The 19,465-nt window shown below is 34.3% G+C and overlaps 1 protein-coding gene and 1 long non-coding RNA gene across 2 annotated transcripts in view; one reads left to right on the top strand and one right to left on the bottom strand.

The window, feature by feature from the left end:
- Positions 1-10,628, top strand: part of LOC127736720 (uncharacterized) — a 94,680-nt gene extending 84,052 nt beyond the window's left edge. The window contains exons 6-8 of the mRNA XM_052247304.1: positions 851-886; positions 4,488-4,532; positions 7,708-10,628. Of these exons, the coding sequence (XP_052103264.1) occupies positions 851-886; positions 4,488-4,532; positions 7,708-10,628 (3,002 nt within the window). The remainder of the gene's footprint in view (positions 1-850; positions 887-4,487; positions 4,533-7,707) is intronic.
- A 161-nt stretch (positions 10,629-10,789) lies between these two features.
- On the bottom strand, positions 10,790-12,753 carry LOC127736767 (uncharacterized). Its single transcript, XR_007999171.1, has 2 exons — positions 12,115-12,753; positions 10,790-12,044 (listed from the first exon to the last, which is right to left on the bottom strand). It is a non-coding gene; the product is annotated as an uncharacterized LOC127736767 (long non-coding RNA).
- Positions 12,754-19,465: the final 6,712 nt, after the last annotated feature.

The raw sequence follows: 19,465 nt of genomic DNA, 5'->3' as shown, positions 1-19,465 counted from the left end.
CTTAGTAATCTTTTACAAAAATCTTCTCCTCTGAAACTACTGGGCCAAGTTAATTATAGATAGAGATAATTGTAAGCAGGAAAAATGTTCAGTAAATTAAGATGTACAAACACATCACCATCACCAAAACACAATTTTGTCATGAATCCATCTGCGTCCTTTGTTTAATATTCACATAGACCAAGGTGAGCGACACAGGCTCTTTAGAGCCTCTAGTTTGATATATCAGAGGTATTTTGGAAAGCAATTCCCTCATTGAAAATAAACCAGTTCTATTGTTTGATGTTTCCTCAATAAAAAAGTTTAAGTTGCCCCAATATTACCCTTATAAAATAACTGTGATTTTGTAAATTTTAATGTATTTTAACCAAAAAAAAAAGGTTCCTGACCCCTAGTTTTTATACTAAATTGTAAAAGTTCATTGACAAAAAAGTCTTTTATAGAAAAAATGACTTGAGATATAAATATTGTTTTTCTTTATTAGAAGGGGCCTTGGTGGCCGAGTGGTCTAAGTAGTTACTACTGTAATCAATAGCCAGTCATCACTGAGGTCATGGAGGTTGTGAGTTCGAAGCCCGCTCTCGCGGGAGCACTCGACTCCAATCTTAATTGACTAGGATTGTCAGTTTTCCTATCGAAGGTCTTTGGTTTTCCCCGGGCACTCCGGCTTCCTCCACCAATAAAAACTGGCCGCCACGAAATAGCCCAAAAGCAGTGCTTATAAGTGGCGTTAAACACTAAAAATCAAATCAATCAAATCTTTATTAGAAAATAATGTTGTACAATGTTGGATTTCATTTATAAAAATTATTTAGACTATGAAACATCTAGGCAATTTGTCTTGTTTCAGGAATGAAGAAACTAAAAAACAGACAAGAGAAAAAAGGTAACCATATAATATATGAACTTCACGCAAGACTGAAAGATGATTATTTTTCAAATTGATGTTAATTGTCTTATAGCAGTTTTACCTTAGTGTGATAATCTACAGCTATTTTTATTTATAACATTCAAATCAGAAACATAACATTTCTTGACATGTGCAGTTATCAGTCAGGGATATAACTCTATAGGGTTATTACAGAAAATAACTTGCATGTGTTATTACAGATACTTTTATGAGTTGTCTACTCTTTAATCCTTAAATTTACTAAATCTGTAATAACATATGTTTGTTATTTGTAAAATAAATCATAAATATTTTTATTTTTAGTGGGCTCTAGGGAACTCTTGAAACTTTGCGCAGAAACTAAATGCATTGCCTTGATAACTTAAACTAACTATTAATTTAGATTAATACATTTTTCATTAACCATGGTAAATCAATGAGACAAGGCTTTTAAGTGATTAACTTAGCTGTAATAACAAGGCTTAGTTATTAAAGGCATGTAACTTATTCATGTTATTAAATGAGACACTTGGAAATTACTGGGAAGCTTGCGCAGAACCTCATTACATGCTCTGATAATTACTTCTTACAATAAATTAAAATACATTGTAATTGAGCATGATCAATGTCTGAGCAAATGCTTTGAAGTGATGTAGAGAAGCTATAATAACACCCTTTAGTTATTACAGGCATATTTGTTCTGTAATAACATAGGTGTGATATGCATGATTGGCAAACTATGAACTGTTATATCTTTCTATAGTTAAGTATACATAAAGACAATAGTAATATCAATAGAACTTGTATACATTTTAACAAAACTAATGACGTATATTGTCCCTTTGAAACATGTAACATACATATGTTATCACAGTTCTTTGATTGTTTTGTCCGCAATAACAAGCGTATGTTATTTTTCTCTAATAACCCTATAGAGTTATGTCCTTGACTGGTTATCTTAGACATTACTTAAGACTGTCTACAAATTATTCAGTAATGGTCGATTTAGCAGGTGAGACATTTCAGTGCACTCTTTTTAGTATTAGGCCATGTATTTTTGGTGTAAGGAAAAACTTATTCATAATTGTTTACATGAAAATAAGAATATGTGGTAAATTGGCAATGAGACAACTATCCGCCAGAGACCAAATGTTGTAAAATTTAGCAAATATAGATCCCCATACAGCCTTCATCAATGAGCAAAATCCATACCTCAAAGTATATAAAAGGCACCGAAATGACAAATGTGAAACTATTTAAACGAGACAACAAACAACCTGATTAATGTTTGAAATATTATACACAGCAACAAATGACAACCACTGAATTACAGGCGCCCAAGTTTGGGCATGAACATAATAACTTGGCGGGTTAACATGTTTGCCAGCATCAACCCCCCCCCCCCCTTCTTACTTGGAACAGTGATGTAACAGTATAACAAAAGAACAAAAGAACAAACTATAAAAATCAGGTGAAAAGGGCTTAACTCACCAGATCGATACAAAACAGTTCAAATCTGAGAGTACCACGAGTTCTCACTGTTACTGAAAGCTAAGTCAAAGCCAATAACAACTAATGAGAAATCATGTATCTAAGACTAAAATATCACTCAATATTACACACCCAACATAATATGGATTCAGTGTAAAGACTTCATTATCAATTAGAGAAAAACATGGAATTGTGCAATGCCAAAATATAGGTATTGAATAATCGTACCTTTACTGTAGATATGTGTATAACAATATTATTTAGTTGAGTTTTAATCTATCAATAACAAAATCAATATCTATACCGATAAAACAACATTCGAAGATCTTATAACAGTGTTGAATAGGTAATTTTATAACATTTTAGAATAACTTTATTAACAGATCAATAAGTTTACCTGGAACAATCTAAATTGACAAGCTTGGTAAACTACATCCAGGGGCGGATCCAGGATTTTGGAAAGGGGGGGCGAAGTATGTAAAGATCGGCGAGCGGAGCGAGGCGAAAATTGTTTTGGACCTTTTTTTGGCTAAAAAACATAAAATAAGCGTAAAATGCACTTTTTTAACGGTTCCTGACGTAAGGCATGTATATTGTATATAGTTAAAGTGTAAGGGTTGGACATTTTTGATGCCGTATTCTCCCCATTAATTGTCTATTATAAAATGATCGGATGGATCCAAAGCTATGTACTAATATATTTGATGTGGGACTTGTCAGTAAAAAATTGACATGGAAAATTCTCGTTTGTTGTATGTTTAGTTAGCATAACATCACGGATTTCTTGTTGTAAAAAAGATATACGCCGGGCTATTCAATGAAATTTACAATACGACCGACACGAGTTAAGAAAGACAAACAAGCAATTTTTATCCAAATGTTTGGTTGAAATGTTTCACCCAACAAGGGAAGTGAGGGGTTCCAAATCAACCAAAGGCTACGAATGAGTCTGAAATGACAACGAATATATGAATGACGGTCGACAAATGGAGACATAAAGGCCACACCCAGCAGGCAGGTTGCAGTCGGGCCTTGAAAAAGTATTCATTTTATCAGTTCGAAGAAAGAGACATTCCGGTCAGATATTGGATTTACATGCAAACCCCCGGCCCCAAAAAAATTACGCCCGTTTTTTTATTCATCATGTTCATTTAATGCTAAATAATTCTGTTGGAAACTTTTGTTTCTAATAGCAAAAAAAGTGGACAAGATTATTGTTTTCAATCCAAATACGGCCAGAATTTTTGTTTAAGGCAAAAATCAGGGTCAGAAATTTTTCTCTCAAACATCTCAGACTGCCCCCTCCAATCAAATGGTCCGTACCTTAGAATTTAAATCTATCTAGAGCTTATTGACTGGGGATCATTATTCAGCTATGTTATTAATAGGCTGGGGCGTTTTGGGTTAAACATGTTTTCGTAGGTAAATAATATTGCTGTGGAACTTTTTTCATGAAAGTGTAATAGAGTATTACTTTCTGTTCGGTGGAATTGTGAAATAGAAGTCAATAAATACGTTCTTGCTCAATCCTTTGTTGCTTTGAAGGTGTCATGCTTGTCATCCTCAGCCTAAGCAATGTGTTACTGTAATATGAATTTCAAAATGACTGACGTTTTTTCGACGCACTGGTCAACTCCACCGTAGCGAATCGCATGATTTTGACATAATCAATAATATATTACAGTAAATACGAGCGAAACATATCTTTATAAGTAAAGAATTGTCATATTAAAATTAAATACGCGGAAAATGGCAAAGTTCACGAAGACTAGTCTGATTAATCATTTTACAAAAAAAAAAAAAAAAAAAAAAGTGCAAGCAAAGGGGGGGCGGGGCGTACGCCCTCTACGCCCCCCTCTGGATCCGCCACTGACATCAACAAAAAATTTGGATGTTCTATCCCGTATGAAATGGGTTTCCTTCAGTGACAGCCAAACTTCCAAACCAAATCTTTGTATTTATGAAATTGGTCTCGTTTTGGATACTATAAGCAATAGGTGAACTATAATTTAGTGTATGTAATGATTGTAAGGGATACATGTCTCTCTGACAGGTTTCATCTGACCTTGGCAGGATGTTCATAATTTGTTGTTTTTATCTTTTTTAGATACTCTGATGGTTCACGATGAAGTTATTCCTAAACACATACTTGGTAAATTTATTGATGTAGAACATTGGAACATTATTTAATCCTACAATAAGGCATCTTTAGTACATATAACAGAAAAATACATATGTTTTGCTTGATAAGGGCTCGTATCAAGTATACATGAGCTTTATACTTAATACTTTGTCCGTCTATAAACTTTTTGTAACTGAATTATTCCAAAAGTATTGCTCAAAGATAGGTACAAGCTTGTACAATTGTTGTGCATTATATGTAGACAGTTATATATTATAAATACAAAATTTTGAGAAACATCTTTCAAGCTACCATTTCATTGATAAACTAGTATATTATGATATTCTAAATTGGTTCTGAGTGTCAAAATTATCTGTTGGCTGCCTTTTTCAGTTTTTTAATTTGCTTCTTAAGGATGACATGAAATTCTGCATTAATTTCTGGTGTAACAATTCATTGTTCGCCTCAATGTTCAAGATTACTACCAAAATATGTAAACATTCAATGTTCTTTGAATTAAAAAAAAGGGCCTCGGTGGATAAGTGGTCTAAGTAGTTCAAGTACTGTATTACTAGCCTGTCAACACTGAGGTTGTAAGTTCGAACCTTAGACGTGGCAGGTGTGCTGGACTCTGATCTTAAATGACTAGGATTGTCAGTTTTCATGTCGAAGGTCAGATTTATCCTCTGGGCACTCCAGTTTCCACCAATAAAACCTGACCACCACAACATAGCCAATAATGCAGAAAGAGGCGTTAAACACCAATCAATTATCAATGAATTTTTAAAAAAAATACAATTATAATATAAAAAGGTAGAATACGATGTCATGAATGGATATTTGGTGTCGCAAAAATGATTTGTTTTCCTTCCATTTTCAAACTACCTGTTGGGTGTCATTTCACAATGGAATGGTTTTAAGATTAATACCACAGAAATATTGTTAGGCACTCAATTTTAAGCTTTGTTTGTAACATGAAATGAAAAAAAAAGGAAAATGATTTGCTTTTTTGGCGTCAGTATTTATCATTTGTTTGTATGCCATACACAAAACAATTGTTCAAGCGATGTCAGTTTTCTTGTTTGTATTTATCGACTCCATTTATACTGCTTGTATTTTGACCAAAGGGTAGAATTAAAATTATTTGCATGTCACAGTTCATTTTGGGGTCATTAAAGAGATCTGCGACACCGACTTGAAAAAACGCAGAAAATAAGTGTTTTGGAATAATAAACTAGGCACTTTATGATGAAAACTATAAACAAACATAGTACATGTATCGTGAACGTATAGAAGTTACTACAAACATGAAAAATGTCACAACAATGATAATAAATAACTAGATTTGCCATTGCAAGCAATAGCAGATGTCACCCTGCCCCCCATTGCCACTAAACGGCAGCCATTTCGAAACATTTAAAACAGTGAATGCAAATAAATATATTGCTATACATCTTTCTATAAATTTTCAGAACATTTAGAGCATTTTGAAATTTTTGACATTTTTTCTGTTTCCATGGCAACAGGAGCCATTTTGGAAATTCCAATTGATGTCAAAAGTCTCATCTTTACTTGCCAGTTAACATTAATATTAAGTTTCAGTAAATTTGAGGTATTTTGAAATTTTTAAACATTTTTGAATTTGTGCCGTTTCCATGGCAACAGTGATCGTTTCCAAAATTTCAAAGATGGATGCCATATTGGCACATGACAGGGAACATTCCATGAAAGAATCAGGGTATTTGACCTACCATGTTAAGTGAGTAAATGCTACTGAAAGAATTTTCCCATAGGGTCAATGTTAAAACTTTGTCTCCAGTTTCCATGGCAACGACTGCCATTTTTGAAATTCCAAAATCAAATGCCACATTTACATCTGCCAACTAACATTTCTGTAAAGTTTCATTAAGTTTGGAACACTTCCGATTTTTCGCATTTGTGCTGTTTCCATGGTAACGGTGGCCATTTTAAAAATTCCGAAGATGTCCTGCACAACTTTAGATGGTGGACCTCATTATGGTAACCATTCAATAGAATTGGTCCACTAAACTCCCAGAAAGGCTTCGGACAAAATAGGTGGAAGAAAAATAATAATAAATAGAAACGGAGGAAAAGCAATATGTCACCCGACATTGTCGTTCGGGTGACATAATAACATACTTGTGAGGATAGAGTATTTTTCTTAAGGGGTAATACCACCACTGATATTCCCCTATTAGTTTTTTGTCGAGCCTGCGAATTTTGTCGCAGAAAGCTCGACATAGGGATAGTGATCGGGCGGCGGCGGCGTTAGCTAACTTTTTAAAAGCTTTATATTTTAGAAGGTGGAAGACCTGGATGTTTCATACTTTGGATATAGATGCCTCATGTTACAAAGTTTCTGTCAGTCACATGTCCAATGTCCTTGACCTCATTTTCATGGTTCAGTGACTACTTGAAAAAAAATCTAAGATTTTTTGTAATGTTAAATTCTCTCTTATTATAAGTAAAAGGATAACTATATTTGGTATGTGCGTACCTTACAAGGTCCTCATTCCCGTTAGACAGTTTTCACTTGACCTCGACCTCATTTCCAACTGGCAGGTGTCATCTGACCTTGACCTCATTTTCACAGTCAGTGGTTATAGTTAAGTTTTTGTGTTTTGGTCTGTTTTTCTTAAACTATAAGCAATAGGTCAACTATATTTGTTGTATGGAAGAATTGTTAGCTGTACATGTCTGCCTGGCATGGTTCATCTGACCTTGACCTCATTTTCATGGTTCATTGGTCAATGTTTAGTTTTTTGGTTAATGTTAAGTTTATGTGACAGTTGTAATAAAGCTTTATATTTAGGACTATCAACATAATATCAATGATTAATAAAGAAGGCGAGACATTTCAGCGTGTGCACTCTTGTGTTTAGTTGGCATTTAACAGTATGTATCTTTGATTTAAGTGAAGAAATTTTACCATTTAACTTTAAATTAGTTCATCAGTGAAAATTTCAAACCACATTTCCTTGCATAGAAGAAAAAAAACCCATCTTCTTATGTTTTAAAAATATTTTATTAGAACACTGAATAAAAAAAAGATATGGTGCTTCAAAACACCCAAGATACATGAACATGATGAAACTGGATGTCATGTTCTTTATTTTTGTGGTATTACACCTTGAAATTTGAACTTTAAATCGATAGTTAATTTATTGAATTTCATTTTTTACAGAGCAGTTCGAAAAACGCTTGGAACAGTGGAAAAAGGATGATCAACAGTTTGTTAGCACTGAAGCAGAGAAACATGTAATGCAAAAAGTTTTGACACAAAGTTCAGTTACCCTGGTGGGAAATTCTGGCACTGGAAAAAGTTTTCTTTCTAAACACATTGCCCTCATAATGAAGAAACAGGGTTATACTGTAATTCCATGTAGTAAACCTGAAGATATTGGAAAATGGTTTAAACATGGGAGGAAAACTTTGTTTGTCTTTGATGACGTCTGTGGCAGATATACTCTTAATCAACAAATTTACACTGACTGGAAACAAAGACTTGATCACATAATATCTCTTCTAGAAGACAAATGTTGTAAAATCATATCTACATGTAGATTGGAGGTTTACAAAGATGAAGTATTTAGCAATCTCTCTATTTTCAAAATGTGTAACATCGATTTAAGTTCACAAGAATTCAAACTTAGTGCTGCTGAAAAATTTGCTTTAGCTGAAGTGTACTTTAGGGAAAATACTGATGAAGTAAAGGAATGGTCAGACAAATATGACTGTTTCCCACTTTTATGTAGTTTATATCATAAACAGAACCTCCAGAAGAATGTAAGCATTACCTCCTTTTTTAGCAATCCTTTTGAAGTTTTCAAAGATCAAGTTGTACAAATGTATGGAGAAAGTGATGCTGGTAAGATGCAGTTTTGTAGCTTAGTCCTTTGTGTGATGTTTAACAACACATTAACAGAAGAAAACTTCTCCTCAAAAGATAGGAAGATAGGAGCAGTCATAGAAGATTTACTAGAAGAATGTGAACTGAATAAAGGAACATCCATCAAACGTTTAAAGAAATCCCTGGAAACACTTGAAGGTACCTATGTGGTCAAGGAGGATAACAAATACAAAATAATCCATGATAAGTTGTTTGATTTCCTTGCCAAGTACTTTGGGGAGAAGATGATGCAGATTTTCATTGATCATGCTAATACTGGTTTTATTAGAGAACGACTTCTTTGGCAAATAACAGATAACATAGGCACAGAAATAGAGTTTGTAATAAGAATACCTGATAACTGTATAAATAGATACATAGAAAGGTTACTGAAAGACTGGGAGAACGGTTATGTATCCAATGTGTGTCAAAACAGAAACATGAATTCTACTATATTCATAGAAAACTTGGTAACACGTTTAAACCAACTTGATCTATCAAAGCAGGAAGAACTCGTTTGTACTCAAGATATTAACAGTAAAGATATAGCACTTGGTGGAAGTTGTTATATGGGTACAGTTGACCTGGTTAAATGGTTGATAAGTAGGAATACTAACATTAATTATTGTAGAGAGGATGGTTACTTTCCTTTATATTGGGCAAGTCAGAAAGGACATGTTAATGTTGTTAAAGAACTGTTACAACATTCAGCTGATGTCAATAAATGTAACAATAATGATGCATCACCTCTGTATATAGCAAGTCATAATGGACATGTTGATGTTGTTAAAGAACTGTTACAACATTCAGCTGATGTCAATAAATGTGACAATAATGGTGAATCACCTCTGTATATAGCAAGTCAGAATGGACATGTTAATGTTGTTATAGAACTGTTACAACATTCAGCTAATGTCAATAAATGTGACAATAATGGTGTATCACCTCTGTCTATAGCAAGTTATAATGGACATGTTAATGTTGTTAAAGTACTGTTACAACATTCAGCTGATGTCAATGAATGTAACAATAATGGTGCATCACCTCTGTATATAGCAAGTCAGAATGGACATGTTAATGTTGTTAAAGAACTGTTACAACATTCAGCTGATGTCAATAAATGTAACAATAATGGTGTATCACCTCTGTATGTAGCAAGTCAGAATGGACATGTTAATGTTGTTAAAGAACTGTTACAACATTCAGCTGATGTCAATAAATGTGACAATGATGATGTATCACCTCTGTATGTAGCAAGTCATAATGGACATGTTAATGTTGTTATAGAACTGTTACAACATTCAGCTAATGTCAATAAATGTGACAATAATGGTGTATCACCTCTGTCTATAGCAAGTCATAATGGACATGTTGATGTTGTTATAGAACTGTTACAACATTCAGCTGATGTCAATAAATGTGACAATAATGGTGTATCACCTCTGTATATAGCAAGTCAGAATGGACATGTTAATGTTGTTAAAGTACTGTTACAACATTCAGCTGATGTCAATAAATGTAGTAATGATGGCACCCCACCATTACAGATTGCTTGTTACAACAACATGATAGAGGTTGTACATGTACTTCTTCAGTGTGATGATGTTGATATTAATCTCTGTGATGATGATGGATGTTCTTCACTTTATATAGCAAGTCAGGAAGGACATGTTGATGTTGTTAAAGAACTGTTACAACATTCAGCTGATGTCAATAAATGTAACAATAATGGTGCATCACCTCTGTCTATAGCAAGTCAGAATGGACATGTTAATGTTGTTAAAGTACTGTTACAACATTCAGCTGATGTCAATAAATGTAAGAATAATGGTGTATCACCTCTGTATATAGCAAGTCATAATGGACATGTTAATGTTGTTAAAGTACTGTTACAACATTCAGCTGATGTCAATAAATGTAGTAATGATGGCACCCCACCATTACAGATTGCTTGTTGCAACAACATGATAGAGGTTGTACATGTACTTCTTCAGTGTGATGATGTTGATATTAATCTCTGTGATGATGATGGATGTTCTTCACTTTATTGGGCAAGTCAGAAAGGACATGTTAATGTTGTTAAAGTACTAATGCAACATTCAGCTAATGTCAATAAATGTAACAATAAAGGTAAAAATTCTCTTAATGTAGCACAGGAGCAAGGAAATATAGAAATAGAACAATTGTTAAAAGGAAAAGGAATAAATCAACATTAATGTCAAAATGATCAGTGAACATGGTGAAGGATATTTTTTTATTGTTAGAATTTGGACATTTACATACATTATTATTCATTTATTCAAAACCTCATAAAGCTGAAATTAGTTTATAGTTTGAAGTATCAGCACTACTCAATACTTCTATTAACCTTTAGCTGTTTTGTTTTTGTTTTTTTTTTTTTTTTCCTCTATTGTATTGTTAGGTTGCTGTCTATATTCATGATATTAACAAATCTCTTTTTATACATATATACAAATCTTGTTTTTCTGAACAATTGGAAAGATTTTAGTGAAAATACTGTTAAATCATATAAGGTAACTAGCTCTTGGCTTGTTTTTCAATTAACATGATTAAAAAAATACAGCAAATTATTTGGAATTGAAAGCATTTAAAGATAGACCAGCAGTATGAAAGATAGGTGCACACCCTCTAAAAACAGAGACGGATGGATATGCAAAAAAAACAATTATATAGATAAATCACAAAGGTTATGTTGGATAAAGTTGAAGATGAAAAACATTGTAAATGTGAATGTCCTCGTTATAATCTCTTGAAAAAATAGTTCTATAATAGCATTTGTAAATTGTCAAAATGTTAAACTCAAATGCCAATTTCAAATTGTCTTTTTATTCAAGAAAACCTAGAGGTATTAACAATTATTGGAATATATATATATTAATGAATGTCTTGAAATCAGAAAACTATCAATATTGTACAGATATGTTTATATGTAACCCATTAAGAATATTTGCCTGTTAATATTATATATTATCTGTTTTATAACTGCATGTTTACACACATGCTTATGGCTTTGGACTGGCTTAACATTTAGTTGATTATATTCATATTTATATATGATTGACAACAATATTTTTGTCAATTATGAAAAATCATCGTATTAAACTACTTTAATCTCATGGGCTATTTAAATGGAATAAAAATATCTTATTATATCGTAATATCTTGTACATAAAAGTAAACAGTTTACACTGCCTTTTTTGAGTTTTACATCTGCGTTCATATCTCCATGACTTTAAATACTATTATCAATAGTGCTGAAAGTGGCGTTAGACACCAATCAATCAAATCAAATCACATCTCCATGTCTATAAGTACTAGTACCAATAGGGCTGAAAGTGGCGTTAAACATCAATCAATATAATCATATCTCCATGTCTATAAGTACTAATACCAATAGGGCTGAAAGTGGCGTTAAACATCAATCAATCAAATCAAATCACATCTCCATGTCTATAAGTACTGGGATCAATAGTGCTAAAAGTGGCGTTAAACACCAATCAATCAAATCACATCTCCATGTCTATAAGTACTAGTACCAGTAGGGCTGAAAGTGGCGTTAAACATCAATCAATCAAATCAAATCACATCTCAATGTCTATAAGTACCAGTACCTATACGGCTGAAAGTGGCGTTAAATACCAATCAATCAAATCATATCTCCATGTATATAAGTACTTGTACCAATAGGGCTGAAAGTGGCGTTAAACATCAATCAATCAAATCACATCTCCATGTCTATAAGTACTTGTACCAATAGGGCTGAAAGTGGCGTTAAACATCAATCAATCAAATCATATCTCCATGTCTATAAGTACTAATACCAATAGGGCTGAAAGTGGCGTTAAACATCAATCATTCAAATCACATCTCCATGTCTATAAGTACTAGTACCAATAGGGCTGAAAGTGGCGTTAAACACCAATCATTCAAATCACATCTCCATGTCTATAAGTACTAATACCAATAGGGCTGAAAGTGGCGTTAAACATCAATCAAATCAAATCACATCTCGATGTCTATAAGTACCAGTACCTATACGGCTGAAAGTGGCGTTAAACACCAATCAATCAAATCATATCTCCATGTCTATAAGTACTAGTACTAATAGTGCTGAAAGTGGCGTTAAACACCAATCAACCAAATCAAATCATATCTCCATGTCTATAAGTACTGGGATCAATAGTGCTGAAAGTGGCATTAAACATCAATCAATCAAATCAAATGATATCTCCATGATTATAAGTAATGGTTTCATTTTAAATCTGAAGATGATACATAATTAGGAAGTAGGTCACAGTATAGACATTATGTGTATATTATCTTTTATATTCTCCCTCACTACGTTCGTCCGAATATAAAGTAATTATATTCTATGGCCTTAACAAAGAACAAAAGATTTAATGTAGGTGTGCTACTCGCTATAACCTTTAATTCTATATCTTATGTATCAAATACAAACATGATAATTATAGTAATCATAATTACAAATACAAATATACATTAAATCATCCGTGAATACACGTGTCTCTTCTTTAGGCTATAGCGAGAGTCGATGGTCAGAAAGATGACCGCACGGGTTTTAAGTGCAAACGAATGGTCACATGTCATGAATATTCATGAACGGACAACGAACTAAATTTTATTTAAGAAGTGCTCAATTTATAAATTAATGTATTATTGTATTTGGAATCTTTAAAGAACAGTTGAATATGACAATATTTTTATATTCTTAATAGAAGATGGGACTTTCATACACTGGAAAGGAATAACAGCCTCAATGAACCAATTTATTTCGTATTTATTTATAAATTTAGATGTATATTGTAGATATTATATACCATTGTAGTGTTTCATATTAACTTATAATTTCTAATAAACTTATATACGTATGACTGAATTTTTCTTTTTCGTCATATAATTCAAAACTAATGGATGATTATTTGTCGTCTTTGGTGTTAATCGTTCAAATCTATATCAAGACTTCCCATACATCTGTATAATTTTTGACAAAATTAACCCCGAATAACCTTTTCAATGTATGAAAAAAGAAACAAAAAATCTACAACAACTGAAACTTACAATCCGCATGTTTTCTGTTAGAGAAAATGGCCATTACACATCAAAAGGCGAAAACGGCCATCGCACATACAACAGGAGAAAACGGCCATTACACATAAAACAAGAGAATACGGCCATTACACATACAACAGGAATACACGACCATTAACACATGCAATAGGAAAGAACAGCCATTAGATATACAACAGGAGAAAACGGCCATAAAAGAGAATATGGCCATTAAACAAACAAAAAGGAGAATACGGCCATTCCACATATAACCGGAGAAAACGACCATAACACAATAAAAAGAGAATTCGGCCATTACACATATATAACATAATAAAAAAAAGCAATAACGCATGCAAGAGGAGAGAACGGCGATTAAACATACAACAGGAGAAAATGGCCATTACACATAAAACAAGAGAATATGGCTATTACATACAGCAGGAGAAAAACGGCCATAACACGACATACAACTGGAGAAAACGGCCATTACACTATAATAAGATAATACGGTCATTACACATACAACAGGAGAAAACGGCCATTACACATGCAACAGGAAAGAACGGCACGGCCATTTGACATACAACGGGAGAAAACGGTCATTACACATACAACATGTGATAACGGCCATCACACATAAAACCAGAGAAAACGGCCATTTCACATAAAATACGGCCATTACACATACAATAGGAGAAAACGGTCATCACACATGCCACAGGAGAGAACTACCATTAGACATACAACAGGAGAAAACGGCCATAATACACAAAACCAGAGAATACGGCCAGTACACATACAACAGTTGAAAACGGTCATTAGACATACAACAGGAAAAAACGGCCATAACACATACAACAAGTGAAAATGGCCTTTACACATAAGACAAGAGAACACGGCCATTACACTTACAAAAGGAGGAAAACGGCCATTAACAAAACAAAGAGAATACAGTCATTACACATACAACAGGAGAAAACATCAATTACACATGCAACAGGAGAGAACTGCCATTTTACATGCAACAGGAGAAAACGGCCATTTCACATAAAACAAGAGAATACGGTCATTACAAATAAAACAGGTGAAAATGGCCATTACAAATGCAACAGAAGAGAACGGCTATTTTACATACAACAGTAGAAAACCGCCATTACACATATAACAGAGGAAAACGGCTATTACATATAAAACAAGAGAATAGGGCCATTACACACACATCAGGAGAAAACGGCCATTGCACATTCAACACGAGAGAAAAGCCATTAGACATACACCAAAAGAAAAAGGCAATTGCACATAGAACAAGAAAGTATGGCCATTACATATACAAAAGGTGAAAACGGTCTTTACACATAAAACAAGAGGAAACGGCCATTACACTTAAAACAAGAGGAAACGGCCATTACACATAAAACAAGAGAATACGACCAATACACATACAAAAGGAGAAAACGGTCATTATACATACAAAACTAGAAAACGGACATTACACAATAAAAAAGAGAATACGGTCATTACACGTACAACAGGAGAAACCGGCAATTACACCTGCAACAGGAGACAATGGCCATTTGACATAAAACAGGAGAAAACAGCCATGACACACAAAACAAGACAATACGGCCATTTGACGTATACAACAGGTGAAAACGACCATTACACATAAAACGGGCATTATACATAACACAAGAGAATACGGCCAATACACATACAAAAGGAGAAAACGGCCATTACACATACAAAACGAGAAAACGACCATTACACAATAAAAAGAGAATATGGTCATTACACGTAAAACAGGAAAAAACAGCAATTACACATGCAACAGGAGACAACGGCAATTAGACATACAACAAGAGAAAACGGTTATTACACATAAAACAAGAGAAAACGGCCATTGTACATATAACAGAGGAAAACTGGCATTAAACATAAAACAAGATAATACGGCCATTACACAACAGGAGAAAACGGCCATTACACATGCAACAGGAGAGAACAGCCATTAGACATAGAAAAGGCGAAAACGGCGATTTACAATTACAAGAGAATACGGTCATTACACATACAACAGGTGCAAGGGGTCATTACACATAAAACAAGACAATACGGCCGTTACACATACAACAGGTGCAAACGGCCATTACACATAAAACAAGAGAATACGGTCATTACACAGACAACAAGTGGAAACGGCCATTACACATAAAACAAGAGAATACGGCTATTACACATACAACAGAAGAAAACCGCCATTACACATATAACAGAGGAAAATGGCCATTACACATACAACAGGAGAAAACGACCATTACACATTCAACAGGAGAGAAAATCCATGAGACATACAACAAGAGAAAACGGCCATTACATTATAATAAGATAATACGGTCATTACACATACAACAGGAGAAAACGGCCATTACACATGCAACAGGAAAGAACGGCACGGCCATTTGACATACAACGGGAGAAAACGGTCATTACACATACAACATGTGATAACGGCCATCACACATAAAACCAGAGAAAACGGCCATTTCACATAAAATACGGCCATTACACATACAATAGGAGAAAACGGTCATCACACATGCCACAGGAGAGAACTACCATTAGACATACAACAGGAGAAAACGGCCATAATACACAAAACCAGAGAATACGGCCAGTACACATACAACAGTTGAAAACGGTCATTAGACATACAACAGGAAAAAACGGCCATAACACATACAACAAGTGAAAATGGCCTTTACACATAAGACAAGAGAACACGGCCATTACACTTACAAAAGGAGGAAAACGGCCATTAACAAAACAAAGAGAATACAGTCATTACACATACAACAGGAGAAAACATCAATTACACATGCAACAGGAGAGAACTGCCATTGTACATGCAACAGGAGAAAACGGCCATTTCACATAAAACAAGAGAATACGGTCATTACAAATAAAACAGGTGAAAATGGCCATTACAAATGCAACAGAAGAGAACGGCTATTTTACATACAACAGTAGAAAACCGCCATTACACATATAACAGAGGAAAACGGCTATTACATATAAAACAAGAGAATAGGGCCATTACACACACAACAGGAGAAAACGGCCATTGCACATTCAACACGAGAGAAAAGCCATTAGACATACACCAAAAGAAAAAGGCAATTGCACATAGAACAAGAAAGTATGGCCATTACATATACAACAGGTGAAAACGGTCTTTACACATAAAACAAGAGGAAACGGCCATTACACTTAAAACAAGAGGAAACGGCCATTACACATAAAACAAGAGAATACGACCAATACACATACAAAAGGAGAAAACGGTCATTATACATACAAAACTAGAAAACGGACATTACACAATAAAAAAGAGAATACGGTCATTACACGTACAACAGGAGAAACCGGCAATTACACCTGCAACAGGAGACAATGGCCATTTGACATAAAACAGGAGAAAACAGCCATGACACACAAAACAAGACAATACGGCCATTTGACGTATACAACAGGTGAAAACGACCATTACACATAAAACGGGCATTATACATAACACAAGAGAATACGGCCAATACACATACAAAAGGAGAAAACGGCCATTACACATACAAAACGAGAAAACGACCATTACACAATAAAAAGAGAATATGGTCATTACACGTAAAACAGGAAAAAACAGCAATTACACATGCAACAGGAGACAACGGCAATTAGACATACAACAAGAGAAAACGGTTATTACACATAAAACAAGAGAAAACGGCCATTGTACATATAACAGAGGAAAACTGGCATTAAACATAAAACAAGATAATACGGCCATTACACAACAGGAGAAAACGGCCATTACACATGCAACAGGAGAGAACAGCCATTAGACATAGAAAAGGCGAAAACGGCGATTTACAATTACAAGAGAATACGGTCATTACACATACAACAGGTGCAAGGGGTCATTACACATAAAACAAGACAATACGGCCGTTACACATACAACAGGTGCAAACGGCCATTACACATAAAACAAGAGAATACGGTCATTACACAGACAACAAGTGGAAACGGCCATTACACATAAAACAAGAGAATACGGCTATTACACATACAACAGGAGAAAACCGCCATTACACATATAACAGAGGAAAATGGCCATTACACATACAACAGGAGAAAACGACCATTACACATTCAACAGGAGAGAAAATCCATGAGACATACAACAAGAGAAAACGGCCATTACATAATAAAAAGAGAATACGGCCATTACACATATATCCAGAGAAAACGACCATAACACATGCAACCGTAGAAAACGGCCTTTAGACATACAACAAGAGAAAATGGCCGTTACACAATAAAAAGAGAATACAGACATTACACATATAACAGAATAAAAAAAGGAAATAACGCATGCAAGAGGAGAGAACAGCGATTTAACATACAACAGGAAAAAATGGCCATTACACATAAAACAAGAGAATACAGCTATTACACATACAACAGAAGAAAACGGCCATTAACGTGCAACAAAAGATTACGGTCATTACACTTACAACAGGTGAAAACGGCCATTACACATAAAACAAGACAATACGTCCATTACATATACAAAAGGAGAAAACCGCCATTACACATCTAACAGGTGCAAACGGCCATTACACATAAAACAAGAGAATACGGTCATTACACAGACAACAGGTGGAAACAGCCATTACACATAAAACAAGAGAATACGGCTATTACACATACAACAGGAGAAAACCGCCATTACACATATAACAGAGGAAAACGGCCATTACACATACAACAGGATAAAACGACCATTACACATTCAACAGGAGAGAAAATCCATGAGACATACAACAAGAGAAAACGGCCATTACATAATAAAAAGAGAATACGGTCATTACACATATATCCAGAGAAAACGACCATAACACATGCAACCGTAGAAAACGGCCTTTAGACATACAACAAGAGAAAATGGCCGTTACACAATAAAAAGAGAATACAGACATTACACATATAACAGAATAAAAAAAGGAAATAACGCATGCAAGAGGAGAGAACAGCGATTAAACATACAACAGGAAAAAATGGCCATTACACATAAAACAAGAGAATACAGCAATTACACATACAACAGAAGAAAACGGCCATTAACGTGCAACAAAAGATTACGGTCATTACACTTACAACAGGTGAAAACGGCCATTACACATAAAACAAGACAATACGTCCATTACATATACAACAGGAGAAAACCGCCCTTACACATCTAACAGAGGAAAACGGCCATTACACATAAAACAAGAGAATAGGGCCATTATACATACAACAGGAGAAAACGGCCATTTCACATTCAACACGAGAGAAAAGCCATTAGACATAAAACAAGAGAAAACGGCAATTACAGATAAAACAAGAAAATACAACCATTACATATACGACAGGTGAAAATGGCCATTACGCATAAAACAAGAGGAAACGGCCATTACACATGAGACAAGAGAATAAGACCAATACACATGCAAAAGGAGAAAATGACCATTACACATACAAAACGAGAAAACGACCATTACACAATAAAAAGAGAATATAGTCATTACACGTACAACAGTAGAAAACGGCCATTACTCAAAAAACCAGAGAATACGGCCATTACACATATTACAGAATTAAAAAAGGCAATAACGCATGCAAGAGGAGAGAACGGCGATTAGACATACAACAGAAAAAAATGGCCATTACACATAAAATAAGAGAATAAAGCTATTACACATACAACAAGCGAAAATGGCCGTAGCACATGCAACAGGAGAGAACTATCATTAGACATACAACTGGAGAAAACGGCCGTTACTCTATATTAAGAGAATTTGATCATTACACATTCAACAGGAGAAAACGGCCATTACACATGCAACAGGAAAGAACGGCCATT

Source organism: Mytilus californianus, unplaced genomic scaffold (genome assembly GCF_021869535.1).
Source record: "Mytilus californianus isolate M0D057914Y unplaced genomic scaffold, xbMytCali1.0.p SCAF_36, whole genome shotgun sequence".
Taxonomy (NCBI): Eukaryota; Metazoa; Mollusca; class Bivalvia; order Mytilida; family Mytilidae; genus Mytilus; species Mytilus californianus.
Note: the sequence above shows the minus strand (reverse complement) of the source record. Positions and strands in the feature narration are given on the sequence as shown.